Below are 18215 nucleotides of genomic sequence, written 5' to 3' on the forward strand. Positions count from 1 at the left end.
TCATAATCAGCTCAGTTAAGTGATCAGTTTACAGATCACACTGAAATACCTGCTTACATCAACAGTGAACACCAGAAAGGCAGGCAACAAATCAGTACTAACAGCAAGCCTCGTATCCTTTTCCCTTTGGAAAATCTTCATTAGGAAAAGATAGCAAATGTAATAATGTATTATTCTTCTAATAGTAGCCTAATTAGGAATGTTGAAATCCTTTCCCTCCATTTCATATTGCTGAACTTCCCCTCTACCTGGGAAGAGATGATTGGCTCTAACAAACCAGACAACAGGCCTGCCAGAAAATAAGACTGTGAACCGTCCTTTGTATTAGCCTGACAATATTGTTAGCACTGTCATATCTGCTGCTGAAGGAGCAAGAAGTCTTAGAGGCAATAAAAAATCTGGGATTAGGATGGAAGAATTACATAGGTCCTAAATTACAAAACATCTGGAAGAAATTTAGTCAGCTCTTTAGCTTACTGAGAACCCTAAGTGCTATCCAAGAACTGAGGAAGCAACACTTAGGAAAGAGATAGGAGAAGCTGTCCCTGGGGATAGAATTGAAAAATGCTAAAAAACTATTGACAACTTAAAAAAAAAATGAAAGAAAAATTATTAACAATTTTGCTAAACAACACTGAAAGGTTTTTAGCTTTTCTTGACACTTCCCTCCCCATGAAATTAAAATAAGTACATTAATATAATAGAGCATCAAGCCGAATCAACCTTCTTTTTGAAAGCTTTATCTCAAACTTTGACATCTAAGCAGTCACATTAGCTAAAGGAGACATTTTAAGTAGACGGAACACCATATATGTTCATACACAAATATTCAAGAGGATTTTCCCTTTTTTAATGCTTAGGAGAATGGTTTGATTACAGTCAAAATTCTTACCAGAATACATAAAAGGAAGAGTTGGTGGGCTTTATCATAGAGCAACCCAAATTTCAATCTGAGCTATTTTGCCTGTAGCAAGCCCTGCACTAATGCCAAAAAACCCCAACATAAGTGCAAGACCAAGTACATTAGCTTAAAAATAAACTCAACACTGGAAAAAACTTCAAAATCAGATTTCCATCTACAGCCTCTATTAATAATTCTAATGGCCCATTAAAATCCTATACTAGCCAACTGAAAGCACACAACTGTTTTCGCTACAAGCAGGAGGGTACCACAAAATAATAAGCTTCTAGTTTTCTCAAGAATCTTTTGGAGTCATCTAGCTAGTTGCATTTTAGTTCAGGTCAGGTGTATGAACTGAAACAAATCTCCACAAGTCATCCTCCCAGCACTCTGCTTTACGTTGCAGAGAGGTCTCAGAGCATGCAGACTCAGTTGCTTCTGAATGATATTAACTCAACAAATGTCCTGCATAAGCCCATCCAATGTGGTGCAATTACTAAAGGGTCCTCCAGCCACACGATCATGTTAGGACCAGTCTGTATGCAAAACTTCCCAAAACAGTGTGGATGTGAGGTCTTTGGAGTCAGTTCACCCCCTCTACGGACTCACTCCTATTGCACCATACTACTCATTAACCCAGACATAGCCCTCAGAAGCTGCTAAACCAGCACACTCTTATATTGTAGCATTCTTGTCCAAGAAAGGTTACATCCTGTATAACTCTAGTCACACAAGCAACTCAGCCTCTATTACACTTTGCATGCAGTAGCATAACACAGATAAAAAATTGCATAGGTAAGAAGGACTAGGTCCTTGCATTTTTCCATTTTTTTCCCTTGGATAACATTAAAAGTTTTATTTATCCTTTTTTTTTTCCCCTGTTTTAAAGTCTCATATAGTAGATAGGAATTTAAGTACTCAAGATCGTAAAGCTCAGACAACTGTGTAATATTCATGTCTATGCAGTGAAGGTTGGATCAGCATTTCTAATATAGGAGTTTTAACCTGCATGCAAGGAATGAACAGAGTATGGCCTTTTTTCCACCTGTTCTAAATTCTGGTTAAATATGTCTAAAAATTGTAATTGGCTACTTTCAGGCTGAGAGACCAAGCTTTATTGATGGTGGGTCCTTGACATCACATTCTGACAGAGGGGAAAAAAAGCAATATGCCATTGTGGTTTTTTTAATGGCAGAAGAGTCTGAACTATTTAGATCAATACTTGATTTTACTATCATACTTCTGACCTACAAGATCAGTAAAGAAGTGTCCCTTCTTCCCAAGACTTATTCTCTTAATTCCAGACACCCAGGTTCTTCAAGTATCAAAGTCCAAGAAGTTCACTGAGAATGGCACAGCCTTCAGTTGCCATGTCTCCTGGCTCTAAATCTCCTTGCCATAATCCATTAATAATTCAGAACTGTGCAATTTTGGAGATACTATTTTAGAGTATGTTTGAAGCAAAGAAAGATACATTCTCTTCCTAACAAGCAGAAGGAAAGCATGCTGTGAAACAGGGTCAAAAAGCTAAAAAGACATAGTGTACATGGGGGAAAAGAAATAAAAGCATTTAGATCCAGCTGCCAATTCACACATTTGAGTACTGCACTGCTTCTTTAAATGAATTGTATGCAATATGAAGGTTTAAGATATTCAAAGCTGTCTTTGGGGATTTCTGTCACACAATTCTCATTCAAATTAAATTTGCAAGAGTTGTGGGGTTCAAGCTCCTGGTCAGTTCTGAAAACCTCATCCTAAGGGAAAAAAAGAATCAACTGCAGAAACGGTATTCAAAAGCAAAAACTACCCAGTTCTTACACACAGATACAATGAAGTGAGCTTCACGCCTTTCTGACTGTGGTGGTGGTCAAATGAAACAGAAGCATCAAGTAATCTGAGCTTGAAAAACTAAGTCATTTTAGAAGGCAGGCAAGCTTCATCAACATTATAAGGGCTGAATACCGTTAAATTTGGGGAAAAGCAGAGTTTTTGTAATTAAGCTGCCTTCTATGCTGCTAAATGACCTTACCGAGCAAGAGGTTTTATATTATGACCATGAGGTGGTTGTGAGCTCAGTATTACAGGATGTGAAGAAGGAACTTTGTATTCATCATCATCGTCTGTGTGATCCCTTGATTTATCAGACAGAGAATTTCCTGAAGGGACAGGACACCTAAGGAGATGAGAAAAAGATCAGGTTTGCCTTTAACTGTTGCATAATCGACCTTGATATAATACAGAAATATTCTTTAGCATAAACATCCCTGATACATGTCTGTTGCATATAAGGTGACAAAACCACCATGTCAAACTAAAACTTGTCTGGTTTATATGGTTACTGGCTTTTTTGTCACTGAGAATGCATAGAGAAAAGGGCAGCTGACCTTCCAAGAGTTAAACAGCTACTTTAAGCAAGCATAACATAGAAGAGATTGCAAAAAGAGACTGCAAAGAATTAGAGTACTAAATAGGCACTTAAAAAGCTTAACCTGTTTGCACGTATCAAAAGTACTAAACATAAGTTAATTCAGGGCAAACAGTACTTAGCAGGGCTCAGTGAGGCAGCAGACATTCATCCGCTCAATGAAGCCTTTCAGTGACACCATAACACTATCAAACTCCCAGAATTTGCCTGGATTTTACATTATGTTTTTACTTCAAAGAATTGTCCTTAACTGTCCTCCCAGTCAGTGGTTTATATCACTTCCTGAGCAGTGGAAACCAGAAAGTAGGTAGACTTCCCAATCTTCACTTGCAGGTAACAAGTTCCATCGTGAAGAATGCATGCTGAGCACCAAATTTCGTTTCAAATGAAAACCTAACTTCTACTATCTGGTTTTCTGTTATATGAGCGTAAACAAAATTATGGGGGGGGGGGGGATATCACTGTAGTGAGCAGTCTGGGGAAAGTAATTTTGTTAGGTATTAACAAGCTCAACATCTTTTGGCTCTCCTAAAATATAGCTAGCTTGGTTATAGGCCTAACAAATCAACATCTTCTACTCTTTAATACATACAGCTCCTTCATTTATAGCAATCATTCCAATGTATTAAGACAAATAAGAAACTTGCAAAACACATAAAATGCAAAAGCTCACATTAAGGACTTAATTTAACTTCAGCTTGACCATAGATGAAAACCACAAACAGAAATTTGACTCTTAAACTACTTGAACATGAGAAGCAATAAGTGTATAACTTCAAAAATTGTTTGGATATTATATGCTGCAGCGAATGGCACCTTTCTTTGACATATAGAAAAGCCAACAGCTGGAGGAACTTGAATAAAGATGTGCAATGCATCTACAGCCATTCTGATTTGTGGCTTGAAAGTATGGCTAATGGTCCCTGAGCTGAGCTACATGCTACATTAAAAGATCCATCTACTTCATACATCATTTAGGGAAGTTCTTAAGGACTATAAGCAAATACAAGAAGGGAGTGTACATACTTCGTCTTACTGTGGTCTAATTAGTTTGATTTTATCTGAAGGTCAAGAGCTAAAGACCAGGCCTATCTCCTCATTCTTAAAACACAAACAGCACCTGACTAACACAGCATACTCACCAGGGAAAAACACGTCTTTCGCTATTGAAGATGGTGCCACATCACTTCAGAACACCGAGGTACCCTCTGAACAAATCCAAATAACTAACTAGCCAGCCATGTAACTAATATTGACAAAATAAAAAACATTTATAAAACAAAAAAATAATGGGGGGGGGAGAACAGAGAAAGAAGGGGGCGGATGTGCTGCTCTTGTTTGAATATATTCAAAGCTTAGATCTCTCTAGCTACTTCTCAAACACTCTTTCCTTCAATCAGTAGGATATTTTTTGACTTCAGAAACAAGCTCATTAAAAACGGGGGTCCAACTTCTTTTGCAAAGGCATACTAGTCAAAGATAGGGAAAAGGTGACTTAACAGCACTGAACTGCAAACTCTATATTGAAGTTTTCAACCACTTTCTGTAGGGAGCAAAATTTCAAACAGCAACACAGTGTGAAGTTGCTTTCTCCATCCTTGATGACTTAGATGGACAAGAGGCTTGCATCACTGCTGTATGGCCATTTAAAGAACAGAAGGTAAAAATGTAATGGGACAATAAGAACAACGTAATATTCTCAGGTAGACAGTTGAAAAGCCCACAGAGAACAAATTTTCTAATTTCTGTGGACTTTAAATCATTCTTACATGGCAATCCATCATGTTCCTTAGATGCTTTATAAGATATGTATGTGTATATAAGCCTCTGGGGTTTTATAAATAATCAGAAATTGAATTTCTGGCTTCTGCAGATAGCAGTATCTTTGAAATACAAGTATTTAGACTAAAAATGTCTGGTGCTGACCAATACCAAATGTCCAGTACTGACCAAACCAGGTTGGTAGTACTGTTTTAAGCCCTCTTCACAAGCTACTGCCGGGGAAAAAAACCAAGCAAAAGCCCTCTTCTCTGTTGAGAAACGGTTACTAGTCTGGAGCTACTATTAAAGACATATGCTCCAAGTCTCCTGCTTCCAAATAACATGTTGCCTTAAGCAAGTCTTTCACACTTGTAAAGTCTCTCCCTACCTTTAAAGTAAGGAAATTATTTCCCAGGTTGCAAATATTAAATGATTAATATTTGAAAGGTGCTTTTGATTTGTAAAGCAGTAGAACTGGAATACTAATATATAGCTAATAAACTCTCCATTAGAGCCCTAAAATTGTCCTATACTTAAATCTTATTAATATTCCAGAATTCATATTTTTAAAACATTTTGATCTTCCAATTTCACCCAGCTGTAATCTTTGATTTCAAACTTCTTCTGCATTGCTCTGCTCGATGCCTATCCCGTTTTCTCCATCGTTACTGAAATTTCTTCAAGATCAAACTATTTTATTAAACCTCTATTGTTCTAACATTAACCCTATTGTTCTACACAAAACCACCTAGTAAGATAAGCAGACAAATATTTTACTGTTTTTTGTAACTTCACAGATGAACACTGTAATTATCAACTAAGACATGAAACACTGAGGCATCTGTTTATCAAGCTGGTGAAATTTCCTATAATCACACTTTAAAAAAACTCCTTACTGTTACAAAGAAATACAAGACCCATCAGAACACTGTATTTAGATACGCTTTAGTTCCCTTTCCTACTCCTCAAGTGGAAAGGTTTGAAAACGGGAAGTCAGTATTACATTCCAGTAAGTGATGACTTTGTCTTCTCTAGCTTGTTGAACAGAAGGCTAGATGCCAATCTTTATTATCCTTCTGAGCACTGAGAGCCAAAGGCAAACAGAAGAAGGTTTGAGAATTCATTTTCATCAAGCCACTTAATGTCCAGCTAAGCTGTAAACAGAACTCCAGGGAAACCAACATCTCACACTCATTTAGAAGTATTTCAGGGAAAGGTTCCCCTGCCATCATTTACTGGTAAACTGATTCACAGAACTTAGGACACCATGAACTTGCAGTCCATGTATTTCAGTCTGGATCAGGGCTATGCTTTGGATATGAATCCCTTTAATCTCCTCACTTACCATGCTTTGATTTGTGTTGAGGAGTGCAGAACTTGAATACCTTTCAGATTAAACTAAAATAAATGACACTTCCAAGTGTACCTCTGCTATGTTCTGATTCCTAAAGATTGTTCAGATTCATGGGACTAGAGATAACACAGCCAGTTGAACTGCTACCCTGCAACACATGCAATGCGCACAGCAGATCCTTACTATCAACTGTTTTGTCCTATGTAGAGTACTACTTGCTAGTGCTCTAAAGTAATCATCTTTACTACTTTACTACTACAAAAGTTGTAATCCTGCAAGGCCTCAAAGAAACTGTTCCAGCAAAATAAGGGTTAAGTTATATGAAAGACATAGTCAAGTCAACACTTGTCAGCTGCTCATGGCAACTGCCCTCAAGTTACCTTCAAACCAAAGCATATATAAAGCAGTTCACCTTCATTCACACAGGAGGACACAATTTTCCATTTGTCACAAATGAAGCCTGCAATGCAACAAGAATTACCACAGAACAGCTGGTACATGCAAACTCACTGGCCTGTCAAGCTATGAGCTAAGGACACGTTGTGTCCTCCAAAGCATCATCTCTTTGATGTCTGGAACCTGTGTGCCAGCAGTGCTCCTTCTAACGCCACTGGGAAGTGCCATGGCAAAGGATGAAGCCAGGATTTCCAAGCAACAGTTGCCTTTAGTGGAAGTATGATTTCACCTTCAAAGTTTGTTAGCAAGATAGAGGTGATAGCAAGAGGAGAAAACACCTTCCAATGCTAATTTTTCCCTTAACTGCATCAAAGCAACTAGGTACTCCTAAAAGAATGTGTAGATGACAAAAAGTACTTGGACTTAAATGTTGCATTACATACTCTAAATTAGATACAGAAATCATCACTGTGGTGAAATAAAGTACAGAGAAAAAGAGGCTAATTTTCTATTGATGTAGCAGAATGGAGACTAGTCACAGGAATAAACCAAACACCAATTAACTTGAAATTTTCAAAGTTTTGGTGAATAACAGCTCTGTATCTTTGACATAAAAGTTTGTTGTGTTTTTTTTTCCCCAAGAATAAACCAGCAAGTTGATCAAAAGCTGCTAAAAATGATCTAACATAAATAACAGCAGTCCAATGAAAGAGTAAGTCTTTTCACATGTAGGGTCTGCAACACAGTGGCTGAGCAGAAAAGAAAAACCCAGATTCTTGGTTAATCAGAATCCAACATTTCATTATTCAAGTATACGGTTAATAGTGATCAATGTAATGAAATGAAAATAAATCAGCACTGGTTCTAGAAAAAACACACTAGAGCTTTTCTATTCATGTAACTTTGTAAAGAAAAAAAACAAGTTGTATTTGTAATATTATAATTCAGTAAAAAAAAATGATCAAAGAAGCAAGGACATTTTAGAATTGCAAAGTTTCAGCTAAGGGTCATTTTGCCTCCTTATGATTTTGACTAAGACATTTCATGCATGGTCATTGTATCCTGCAGTCAAACCTTTGAAATTACAGACGTATGCTAATAACCAGAAAGAATAACATGCCTTGGAGCTGTAAGAAACAAGCTGGCTTTCAAGCCACAACTCTGCAGAGATTGAAGAGTAGGAAACAATAAGACACTTGCACCCGATTGACTGCAGCACAGTTGTGGAAAGCAGGGGATCTCTGATCATGTATAGTTCAATGTATTTATGAATGCTCAATGCAGTCAATTTACCAGGAGGAAGAATACTCTCTCTGATATTCCAAATTATATATTACTAAAGCTGCTGTTTTGAAAGCAATTATTCTGGTTACCGGAAATATTACAATTATTAAACTTGCTGGTTTTGAAGATTTCACCCAGTTTTTGAACCTATACAGTGCCACACAATACTATAGATTATTAGGATATTTTCTAGTGGTAACAAAAACTTTATTTGAAATCAAATATTAGTGTGTATTAGTACCTATTAGTACTTTATGTATTAGTTTTAGTACGTATTAGTACTTTACTTTGTAAAGTGGACATATTAGTGCGTATTAGTGTTTCAAGAAACAACACACAGAGACCGATTTTTAACAGCCATTCCATATGACATTTTGGTAGTTGTAAATGAGATAATTTGAACTTCTTAACCATATATCCCCTCTTCTGTAGAAAATCCTGTGTGATTCAGAGCTCAAACATTCCTGCTAAGCAGGGCAACGTCTTGGTACCAAATAAACAGTCATGTTAATGGAAGACTAAGAGCAGTCTGAAACTTAAAATGATAACATTCCCCTAACCATAACCTGGAAGTCAGGGAGCCTGACCCAATTTAACATTATATTATATGCTTTTGCTTGGTTTTTAGCCATAACAACGAAAAGGTACTGGTGTGAGCCCTGGAGAAAGCTCCATGTGCTGAAAGCATGACTAGATCAGGGGCAAACCACACAAAAATTATGCTCTTTACCCTTTAACAGTTTCCCTAGATTCTCTATCTCCTATGACAAATAGCTCTAAGGACACTTCTCCTGTAGTAGTAAGCAGAAGCAAAACCAGACAGTATGTGCTCCCACTGCCAAGCGCCCGTGAGCAAGATCTGCCACAATTTATTCTTTCTTCCCATAAAAATGTAGTATGTTCAATTAATATTAGAACTGCTCCCACTGAATCAATGCAATTTAGGTTTCCTTTGTAAAATCGCATTAAAGTTTGCAGATAAGATATCACCAAGTATATTAGTTAATTTTATTTTTCTCCATTTTTATTTTAGCACCAGCAAATCTGTTATCAACATTAATTAGCACATTTCTTCTACAGATAAAGTTAACTTACTTTAAACTAGGGATGATGGAGGCAGCCGGAAGAGGGGGTGAAAGCCGTGGAGGGACATCATATTCTTCATTTATCGGATGACCGTTTGAAAAGACCTAAAAATCACACAAGAGTTACAATGCATACCTCCTCCGGTTTATCATCACAGATGTTCATCAGCTAGGTATTACAAAACAGACCTTGAGAAGACCACGAGCCCTAGAAGTTCACACTGCAGAGCTGTTATCTGAAGTGACTCTGTCCATATCCGTTTCAGCTCACCCCATCTGGGAGCTGCAGAACACGTTAGTTTAAAACTTTGCCAAAAGAGGAACTTCTGCATCACGGTTACTAGATGGACTACTCTGTTATAGCTGAACTGCTTGGGGGCAAATTAAGATTTCAAGATTGCAAATCGATCACAGTGAGAGAGATGAAGTACAGTGGGAAAACAACAGGTACAGCATGCTAAACATACTCTGTGATACAGTGCCTGCCAAAATACATGCCCTACCCACAGGACTGTCTTCCTGACTCTTGGCTTTTACCGATAGCAAAAAGGTTATATGACAATTGATATACGCATCAGAGATGAAAATTCATTAGATGCTTCCCTTGTGAATGTGCATACAGCTCGAAATCGTAATTCAGAGTTGTCAGGTGCTCAATTTAACCAAATAGCTTACATACATTACCTGAAGATGACAGTTCAAACAGCATTTGGTTAAAGAAATACATATGTAAATTCTCCAGACTATACCGCCAGCACTTCTACGATGAGTGGTTATTCTGATTTGAGAAGTATTTATTCCAACAGCTTCAATACAGTGCCAAACCACAACTGAAATGTTGTATGTAGGTGCAATTCAAGATACAAACATGGTATCCTTTGAAAACCAGATGAGAAACTACAGCATTTTAAACAATTGCTTAGCTGTGAGGAAAACTGGCAATTTGCCCTGATGCTGATAAAAGGACGTTCTAATTTTACGTAACATCATGGACTTCTTAAGCACCTTTCATTATATATGCTTATATTCTTTACCGATACTAACTGAATTTCAGTAATGTACTTTCAAAATAACCAAAACATACATATAAGAAGACAAATTAAACGGAGATGGAAAGGTTAAACAGCTTGTGGCCTGTGAAAAGCCAACAGAGAGAAAAAGTTATGATTGAGCTACTTTTTAGCACAAGTAATGTAGTCTTCGAGCAAAAAAAAAAGAAAAAAGAAAACAGAGCAGCTTTGAGCTAATAATCTGCTCTATGGAGAAATTACTGAGCTGCTTTGATAAAACTCATCAGAGCAGAATTAGGAGATTTTTCTTAGGCCACCACCACTTGATCTTTTCAAACGTAAGCCTCCCCCAACTGTACAGAGTCTTGCAAGTTGTCTGAAGCTGCCTAATGCCAGAACTACTCCCTCCACACTCTGCTCCCCAGATATCTTCAAACAGAACAGAGAAATGATCTTTTTTTCTTTTTCTTCGAAAAGACATACCATAGTTACAGACATATGTACTGCAAAGGAGGACAAGAAAGCTCACTTCTCTGGTGATTAACAAGCAGATGCCCCTAGGCAAAGCAAGCTAGACCAGCGTGGAAAGCTTGCAAGTGGCAACTCTGAACACAGCCAGCACTGGAAATGGATTACTAGACATTACACTGGACATTTGTCCTACAGAAGTCAAAAGCTGCTAGGGACAAATTACAACAATGTACAACTCCAGCAGCTGAAGCTCTATTTCAGTGCAAAGGAGGAAAAATTCAGCTAAAAATACGTGTATTACTGTGAACAACAGACAAAAGCAGTAGCAATGATACCATTTACAGTACTGATGATAACAACGAAATCTAGCAGTGCAATACTGGGGTTGTGCCACTAAGCATTTTCAAGGCTGCTACCCATATAGCTAGTGATAGAGATAAAATGAGTCTACATTTAGCTTGGCTCTGGATGTATTTGTTTCCTCTTTCTTAGGGTCAAGGCAGGCTAGACTTGAGTATACTGAACACCATGACTAATTCAATGTTCTTTTGAAAATAACACATCTGACCTTTAGAGTATTTAGCTCATGTTAATGCACACAATATATCTGACAATGGAAGTATGTTTGGATACATTACAGATTGAAGAGGTTGCCAAGTCCTCGCCTCACCTGTGACAGAGGTAACTGGAACGTTTACTATGCCATCAGCAAATAACTACACAATTTTAACGTAAGATACTTCCATAGTCCTGAGATGCCATACAACTATACTACAGCATATAGTGAAATATTATAATTATTATTATGCACCAACTCTATGGATAATTTGCTGAAGGAATAGAACAAATGTAGAATTTTCTCTCCAAGCCATGTTTTTGAGGCTTCATGTTAAAATTGTGACTTAGATCCTCACATACTGTTGCCTTACAAATTACAGTATTTAACGAACCATTTATTTCTGACAAAATTAGTAAGTATCAACAGGAAACATTCAGCAACAGTAGATCAACACTGATCAATATAAGCAGTACATCAGCCAATGCAAGACAATGCTGTAGTGGGGCATCGAATTAGGATTGAACACATTCAGCTCATTTCCTACCTTGGCACCTTCCGCTGGCAGTTCATGACGTCTATGTTTCCTCATAAATCCTGGATCAGAACTTATGCGGTTGTGCCTTCCATTTATGTTTGAAATTGCAGTCAGTCCTGGTTTGGGAGAAGCCTCATTCCCTATCCGACATCCTACCAACTGACTTGTCCCAAACACATCTCTGGGACACCAGCCTTCAAGGGGCATCGGCTGGTCTCTGGAAGGCACACTTTCTGGATGATGCAGGTGTCTGCTTATCCTGTTGTCCGGTGGAATGGGAGGGGGCCTCTCTGGTGGTGGTGGTGGAGGATCACGCAAGGGAGGTGGTGGTGCTGGCAAAGGCTTGTCTTGTTTCCTCACCATACAAGGAGAAGACTAAACAACACAGCAAGTTAAAAAGAAGAAGAAAAGTTACTTAAAGACACGTATATTTCTCACAGTCAAGTATGGTTTTACCATTTCTAACTGAATCACATCAGTAGTTATTAGTAGGTGAAATACTAGTCTTGCTTTGCATTCTGCAGACAACCTGGCCTCTTCAGAGAGCATGCTCCCATTTCACTGTTGCATAAGAAACCCATGGAGGGAGTGGAAGGGAGAAAAGACAACTGAGGCAGATTTATCTGACCCATTTCTTTTTTTCCAGAATGCTTTACTTTGAGGCCTTGAATCACTTATTAAGCTCCTGAAAGGAATTTGGAGGAATATTTGGAAAAAACAGACTTCCTGATGCAGGAAAAAACCACCAAACAAACAAAATAAACCCCACATCCAAAGGGAAATGACTTAGTGACAGCAAATGAGCACAAAAAAACAATGACTAGGGAGCAAGAAGAAAATACTTTATTTTTAACCATATACATAAGGATGGCTCCACTGCTTACAGGACACGCACTGTTAAGAGTGCCCACTTTATGTGAACTGCAGTTAACTTTTCAGGTAACATGCTAAATATGTAGTTAGGTTTGCAATTAGCTCATCGGCTTTGCCAGAGTACCTTCTTTTTCAATAATGAAGTATATCAGAAATGGTGAAACGCTTTCTAAAATTATGTGTACTAGTATTAAAAAGCTGAAAACCAAGATATCAGAAAAAAAAAGACCTTACATAGGTAGCTCTATAGCTTCTAAAAGCACAAAGCTGATAAAACAGGAATTTTCATTAGGATGCTCACAAGAGCATTTTACAAAACACTTGGGACAGGTCCTCATGAAATGTTTTTCTCTTACCACCAGCTACCATAGGAAAATACAGGGAAGATTATATCCCTTGTACAGTGCAGTTTTCATGGACTCAGGTGAGCCTGCACACTATTACCTCTTGAAGAGATGGAGGTCACATAAGTTTTAAAGTAAGAATAGCATTCGCTTTCCCTTCACATGTTAGCCCACCGTTATTCTCTGAGCAGCAACTCAACATGTTACAAAGAAAACAACAGAAGTTATTCTACCTGCATGCCTATCCATACAAATAACCCATTAAAGACGTGTTTAATTCAGTTGCTAGTTAAGAAAAACAGTTATTCTCACTGTCAAGGCAAGAACATAATGGCTGGTTCCAAATTTTTTGTTATAGCTTACAGTTCTAATTATGGTTATAGTTTTCCATTGAAGAAAGAGAGAAGAGTTTTTTGACTGAAGTAGTAGTCATGGCAGGACTAAACTGTCATCGCTTTTTAACAGGAATTTTTTTGATGTATGAAATGATTCTGTGTTGCCCTCATCTTATTTGCTTTGCAACCCCCACAAATTATTTCATTCTTTTTTTTTCCCATGTAAATTTTCTAGGAAAACCTGGAGTTTTCAAAATAATGTTACCAAAAAATGTAAAGCAATATTACTGGTATTTCAGATTTTGTGGCTTTTAAAAGACATGAACTTTGTAAAAATACATTAAAATTAATTTTTACTGAATGTGCTATTTGTTTAGCATACATTCTCAATGTACAGTAAATTCCCTTGTATAATGTAAGAAGTGATGAAAGAAAATGAAATAAACTATTCAAACTTCTATTTTCTGGTCTAAATTATAGACTGTTAGAATCTTAAGAGCTTGATTTTCAAGCTTGAAGTAAAAAGCAGACAAAATCAATAGGGTAATTCATACCAGATTATTATAAAGACACAGCATTAAAGCCATGTTTTGAACTTGAAGTTTAATTCATCATCTAAAAAAGAAAATTTTAAATCTATTTCCCCCTTTCTATACAGCAATTACAACGAAATGATCTGCTCATAATAGAGAGCAAAGAACACAGTGTTTGTTCTCTTTCATGCTTATCCACTCAAAAAATATCTTTAAATCTTTATTATCTTTAGCTTCACAAAACACAGCATATAATTTATTAGCTATAGAGTCATTATTGTTTTCCTTGAAACTTTCATCCCAATATATGCCGTTTAAGGTTTTGAAAGCAGTGTTATTTGCACACATTTTTCTTGTAAGGATGCTGAGGAAATTGAGTATCAATCATCATCAGAGCACAACATATAATTTTAATGAGATAATGACCTTTAAATCTGTTTTCAGGAAACTTTCATTTCTATTCATTTTCATTAATCGGGATTTATTACAGAAGCAATCCATTACAGCAACATCTTTGAAATTCTGACTATAACCAAGTACAACATAATCATCAGACAAAGAGAGGTCACATTTCACCAGCTTACGTAGCTGTAAACATCTGACTATGGAAGGTATTATGCAAAGGGACAGGCACTCACCAAAAGCACCTAAAGGACTTTATGTGGATCTAAAGTTTCTAAGCTACAAGGAATTAAAAGTTCTTTTGAACAGAGAAATAATAGGTCAAAAAGACCTACCTTTGGTGATCCAGTTGGGCTGGCACATGGTGACCGTGCTACTCCCTTCTGAATAAGATCCAGGCGAGGAGGTACAGGTGGAAGACTAAGGTGGGGGATTTGCAGGGGGTCTGGAAGCGGTTTTCTTCTTTGTGCAAGAGGAGAAGATCCTGGGGAAGTCACTGGTGAATTCTGCCTCTCATTGCACTTCAAGACAGGAAAAAACCTAAAATTACTATTTATTTATACTATTTAGCAGGTAAATATACAGCTTCCATTCCATGACTAAATCATTTGATACTTGTCAGGTTTTTACTAAAAGTCATTTATCACAATGGACAGCCTGCTGGTCTTCTAAATAACAGACAGTATATGTGCTCATCTTACAGTTACTGAAAAATAAGCCTACAAGTCATTCTACCTCAAAACTAAGATCCATGTTAACCTGTGATGAAAATCAAACTATATTCCATGTAACAAACAAGCAATCACTGCCATATAAAAGGAAATCACAAAGGTAGAGATTCTGTTGTAGTACTGCTGCTCTTGATAACGTTTTTATCAATAGTACTTAAAGTACTTTAAAAAGCTGGACATCTATTATATTGTCTGTTAACTAGAGCCCATTTTTGGATCACATTTTGATAGAAAATAGAATGTATGCGTGTTCTGAAGACTTAGAATCAAAATCAGCAGCAAACCAGTAGGTAAAAAATTGAATTCATTTCACATATATTTGATGATTAAAAAAATAATCATTTCAGGACAACTTAGTTTATCATTTTAGCAAATACTGAACTAACGACCCATGTACTACGCATCAAGCCCAGTGGGAAACTGTGATTTCTTTTTTCTTAACTTGTCCTTTCAAATTCACTAGAACCAAAGATTTCAGTCCTCAATATACTCTCCACCTGTTTTTGCAACTAGTTCCTGAACCTCATTTGGCCCAGTTTCAACAAACACAGTTTAGGTGTTTACAGTAAGCAGTTAAAGTTATTTCTGTGAACTCACTGTATTTGTTTTAGTGTACTCTAAGTAAACCTGGATGTTTATGCTGTTCTGTGCTTTCCCTGACAGTAGACATGAGTAGGTGGGAGACCTTCACACCAAGCATCAGCCTCAGGCCGCTTGTGAAATGAGGCATCCTAGTACTCTCACTTGCACACAGAGGCTAAAAATCTGCCACCTTAAGTCAAGCCTGAAAAACTGCTCACAAAATTGTGCCAATCTTTAAGCTAAATCACTTTGAACAAAATTTCCCCTCTATTTTGCAAGCTTTTTCTCAATGCTGTACATCCCATAGTGATGATACTACGAAGTTCTTTAACAAGGAAAACAAGTAAACATCACCTTTCTTCACTTATAGTGATTGTATCAAAGAAATTCAGAAGCAGATCCAGGAAAAGGATACAGTACAGACTCCTTACTCAGTGCTCTGTGTACTACATCTTAGCTTAGTTCTATACAACTGAGATTGCTGCCAGAATTCCTTCCAAAACAGGAGCCACCACAGTATCACTGGATAACATTGCAAGAAAAAGCAGGAGAGGAGCGAGGGAGGATGGAAGGGCTAGAAGACCAAGGTGCAATTCCACTGCCAGAATGATTTTCATTTAATACTTAAGGTCTTACCCCTTTGCCTACACACGTAAGGTCAGTATCACAAGTACACATTCAACCTCAGGAGACTGAGCGATTTAATATTTGTGCTCTTCAAGGCTACAAGAAGTTTCCCAGAATCTCATTTCAATAAAGTGGTCACAATGTTCTTATTAAATGGCTTGAATACAGTCCTTAATTTTTCTTTGTTTCCTTTAACTGGTGGATGCCCCTGACCTTGAGTGGATCTCCATGAGGATAAACACTTGAAGGACTGAGGTGCTTAGCCCCTCGGAACATAATGGAAAGTTGAGCAACTAAGCTAGCTGTGTACCTCACAAGCATGCTCGAGCAACCCTAATTATGCAGTGACTATAAACTGAATGTGAATTTGTTTCCCTTAACAGAAAGCATCTATCAGTTAAATGGCATAATAAGCATTGTATCATTTAGCTGCTTTCGTTTTCAAACTGTAGTTATGCCTCCACCAAGCATCCCTGAAAGCCAAGAGCCATGTATGCAATATAATATATTCGATGCTTTAGCTTCAGCAGAAAGTGAATTTATTTCCCAAATTATCTGAAATAGAACCAAACAAGCAGGTCACACCTCCAAAAAGATACAATTATTCAAAATAAATGGAAATGTTGTAGTAAGTGAGCACATTTTACGGTGTTGCATAACATGCTGTGTCTCAGTCAGTGGGGAGTTGCTCCAGAACAACTAAGAAATTATCCTGTATGTAACAGGAGTTGGAAACAAAGAATAAGAGAAATAGGAAATACTGACAACAGAGCATCGGATAGGTAACATTTGTTTGGTATTTCAGATGTACTAATTGCCGTACCACCACATGAATTAACACAACTTCCTCAGAGAGCACCCTGACAGTCACTAATGTCACACTGCATGTAGTGATACGAACTCACGGCTAAATGAACAACACTGTAGTAATAGCATTTAAGACTATTCATCAATCTTTCTATATGCCAACCTTCCCTTGCACAGTTCTACTCTAGACAAAATGACAAGCTCATCCCTTAGTAAGCCCACTGGTCCCCCATCCAGGCCAGACTTCTTTTCTCCTGCTGTAAAGTCCAGCTCCAGCAGAGACAGCAATCTTGAGAATATTCACATTTAAAACCCAGGGAGGTCTGATGTTATTTTCAGATTTATGGAAACAAGGGGCTAAAAGATGTACCTCACATGCAGCAGGCAGAAACAAAATACAGAATATGAAAATTCATTGAAAATTTCAATGATTCTTAAAACATGACATGTTCTTTAAGCCCACTGAAGCAAGAGACTTAATTTATGTGATAAACTTCTGGTTCCATATATATTTAGTATCTAGCAATCTCTACCCACCATTTTCCGTGGATAGTTTATCACAACTGCCAAAATGAAATGGAAATTTTCACACACTTACTAATTTGAAAAAGACTTCAATTTAAGCTTCTATCAATATCTTGCTTCAAAATAGCAAAATAATCTTTCATACCCCTGAACCGCAATAGCTTACAGCCATAATGCTATCACAACATTGTGATTCCTTATTCAGATCTACTGATCTAAATATTCCACAGCAACAAACATGTTTTCTTCAGCATTCCATATCAGATTTCCATCATATTTCCATTATAAAAAACCCCATGTTTTTCCTGTCCACCCTCTCTAGCTACATCGTTTGATGTTTGTTGACAGCTACACCAACAAGACGGCTGCATTTCATGTGGGTACCAGAGCATCAACAGATGTGCACGATACCTACTCTTTTTGTCAGACTCCCTAAGAAGGAATAGATTTAAAATCTTTGTTTGTCACCTACTGGAGATTTCTGTGCATTTTCTACTGACTGGAAATAAAGGAGCAGTAAGAGCAGCACAGTGACAAAAAGATAAAACAAGTGAGTGATTAAAGCACAAACTAATACAAATGAACTGGCAGTGACAGAAGACAGACCTTCAGTGCACAAAGGAGCTCTGCTGCAACACCACAGACCTGGGCAATAAAGATGTAATTAAGGAAAAG

The 18215-nt window shown here is 37.4% G+C and overlaps 1 protein-coding gene across 3 annotated transcripts in view; it reads right to left on the bottom strand.

Moving 5' to 3' along the window:
* The window catches only part of CBLB (Cbl proto-oncogene B), a 121551-nt gene that overhangs the window by 14955 nt on the left and 88381 nt on the right, over window positions 1–18215 (bottom strand). For all 3 annotated transcript variants that reach the window (XM_061350566.1, XM_061350564.1, XM_061350565.1), the window contains exons 11-14: window positions 14604–14789; window positions 11791–12156; window positions 9217–9311; window positions 2931–3074 (exon numbers count right to left, since the gene is read on the bottom strand). In XM_061350566.1, the coding sequence (XP_061206550.1) occupies window positions 2931–3074; window positions 9217–9311; window positions 11791–12156; window positions 14604–14789 (791 nt within the window). The remainder of the gene's footprint in view (window positions 1–2930; window positions 3075–9216; window positions 9312–11790; window positions 12157–14603; window positions 14790–18215) is intronic.

This window comes from Neopsephotus bourkii, unplaced genomic scaffold, assembly GCF_033783945.1.
Source record: "Neopsephotus bourkii isolate Nb327-2 ecotype Australia unplaced genomic scaffold, CSIRO-AGI_Nbou_v1 NB_532, whole genome shotgun sequence".
Classification (NCBI taxonomy): Eukaryota; Metazoa; Chordata; class Aves; order Psittaciformes; family Psittacidae; genus Neopsephotus; species Neopsephotus bourkii.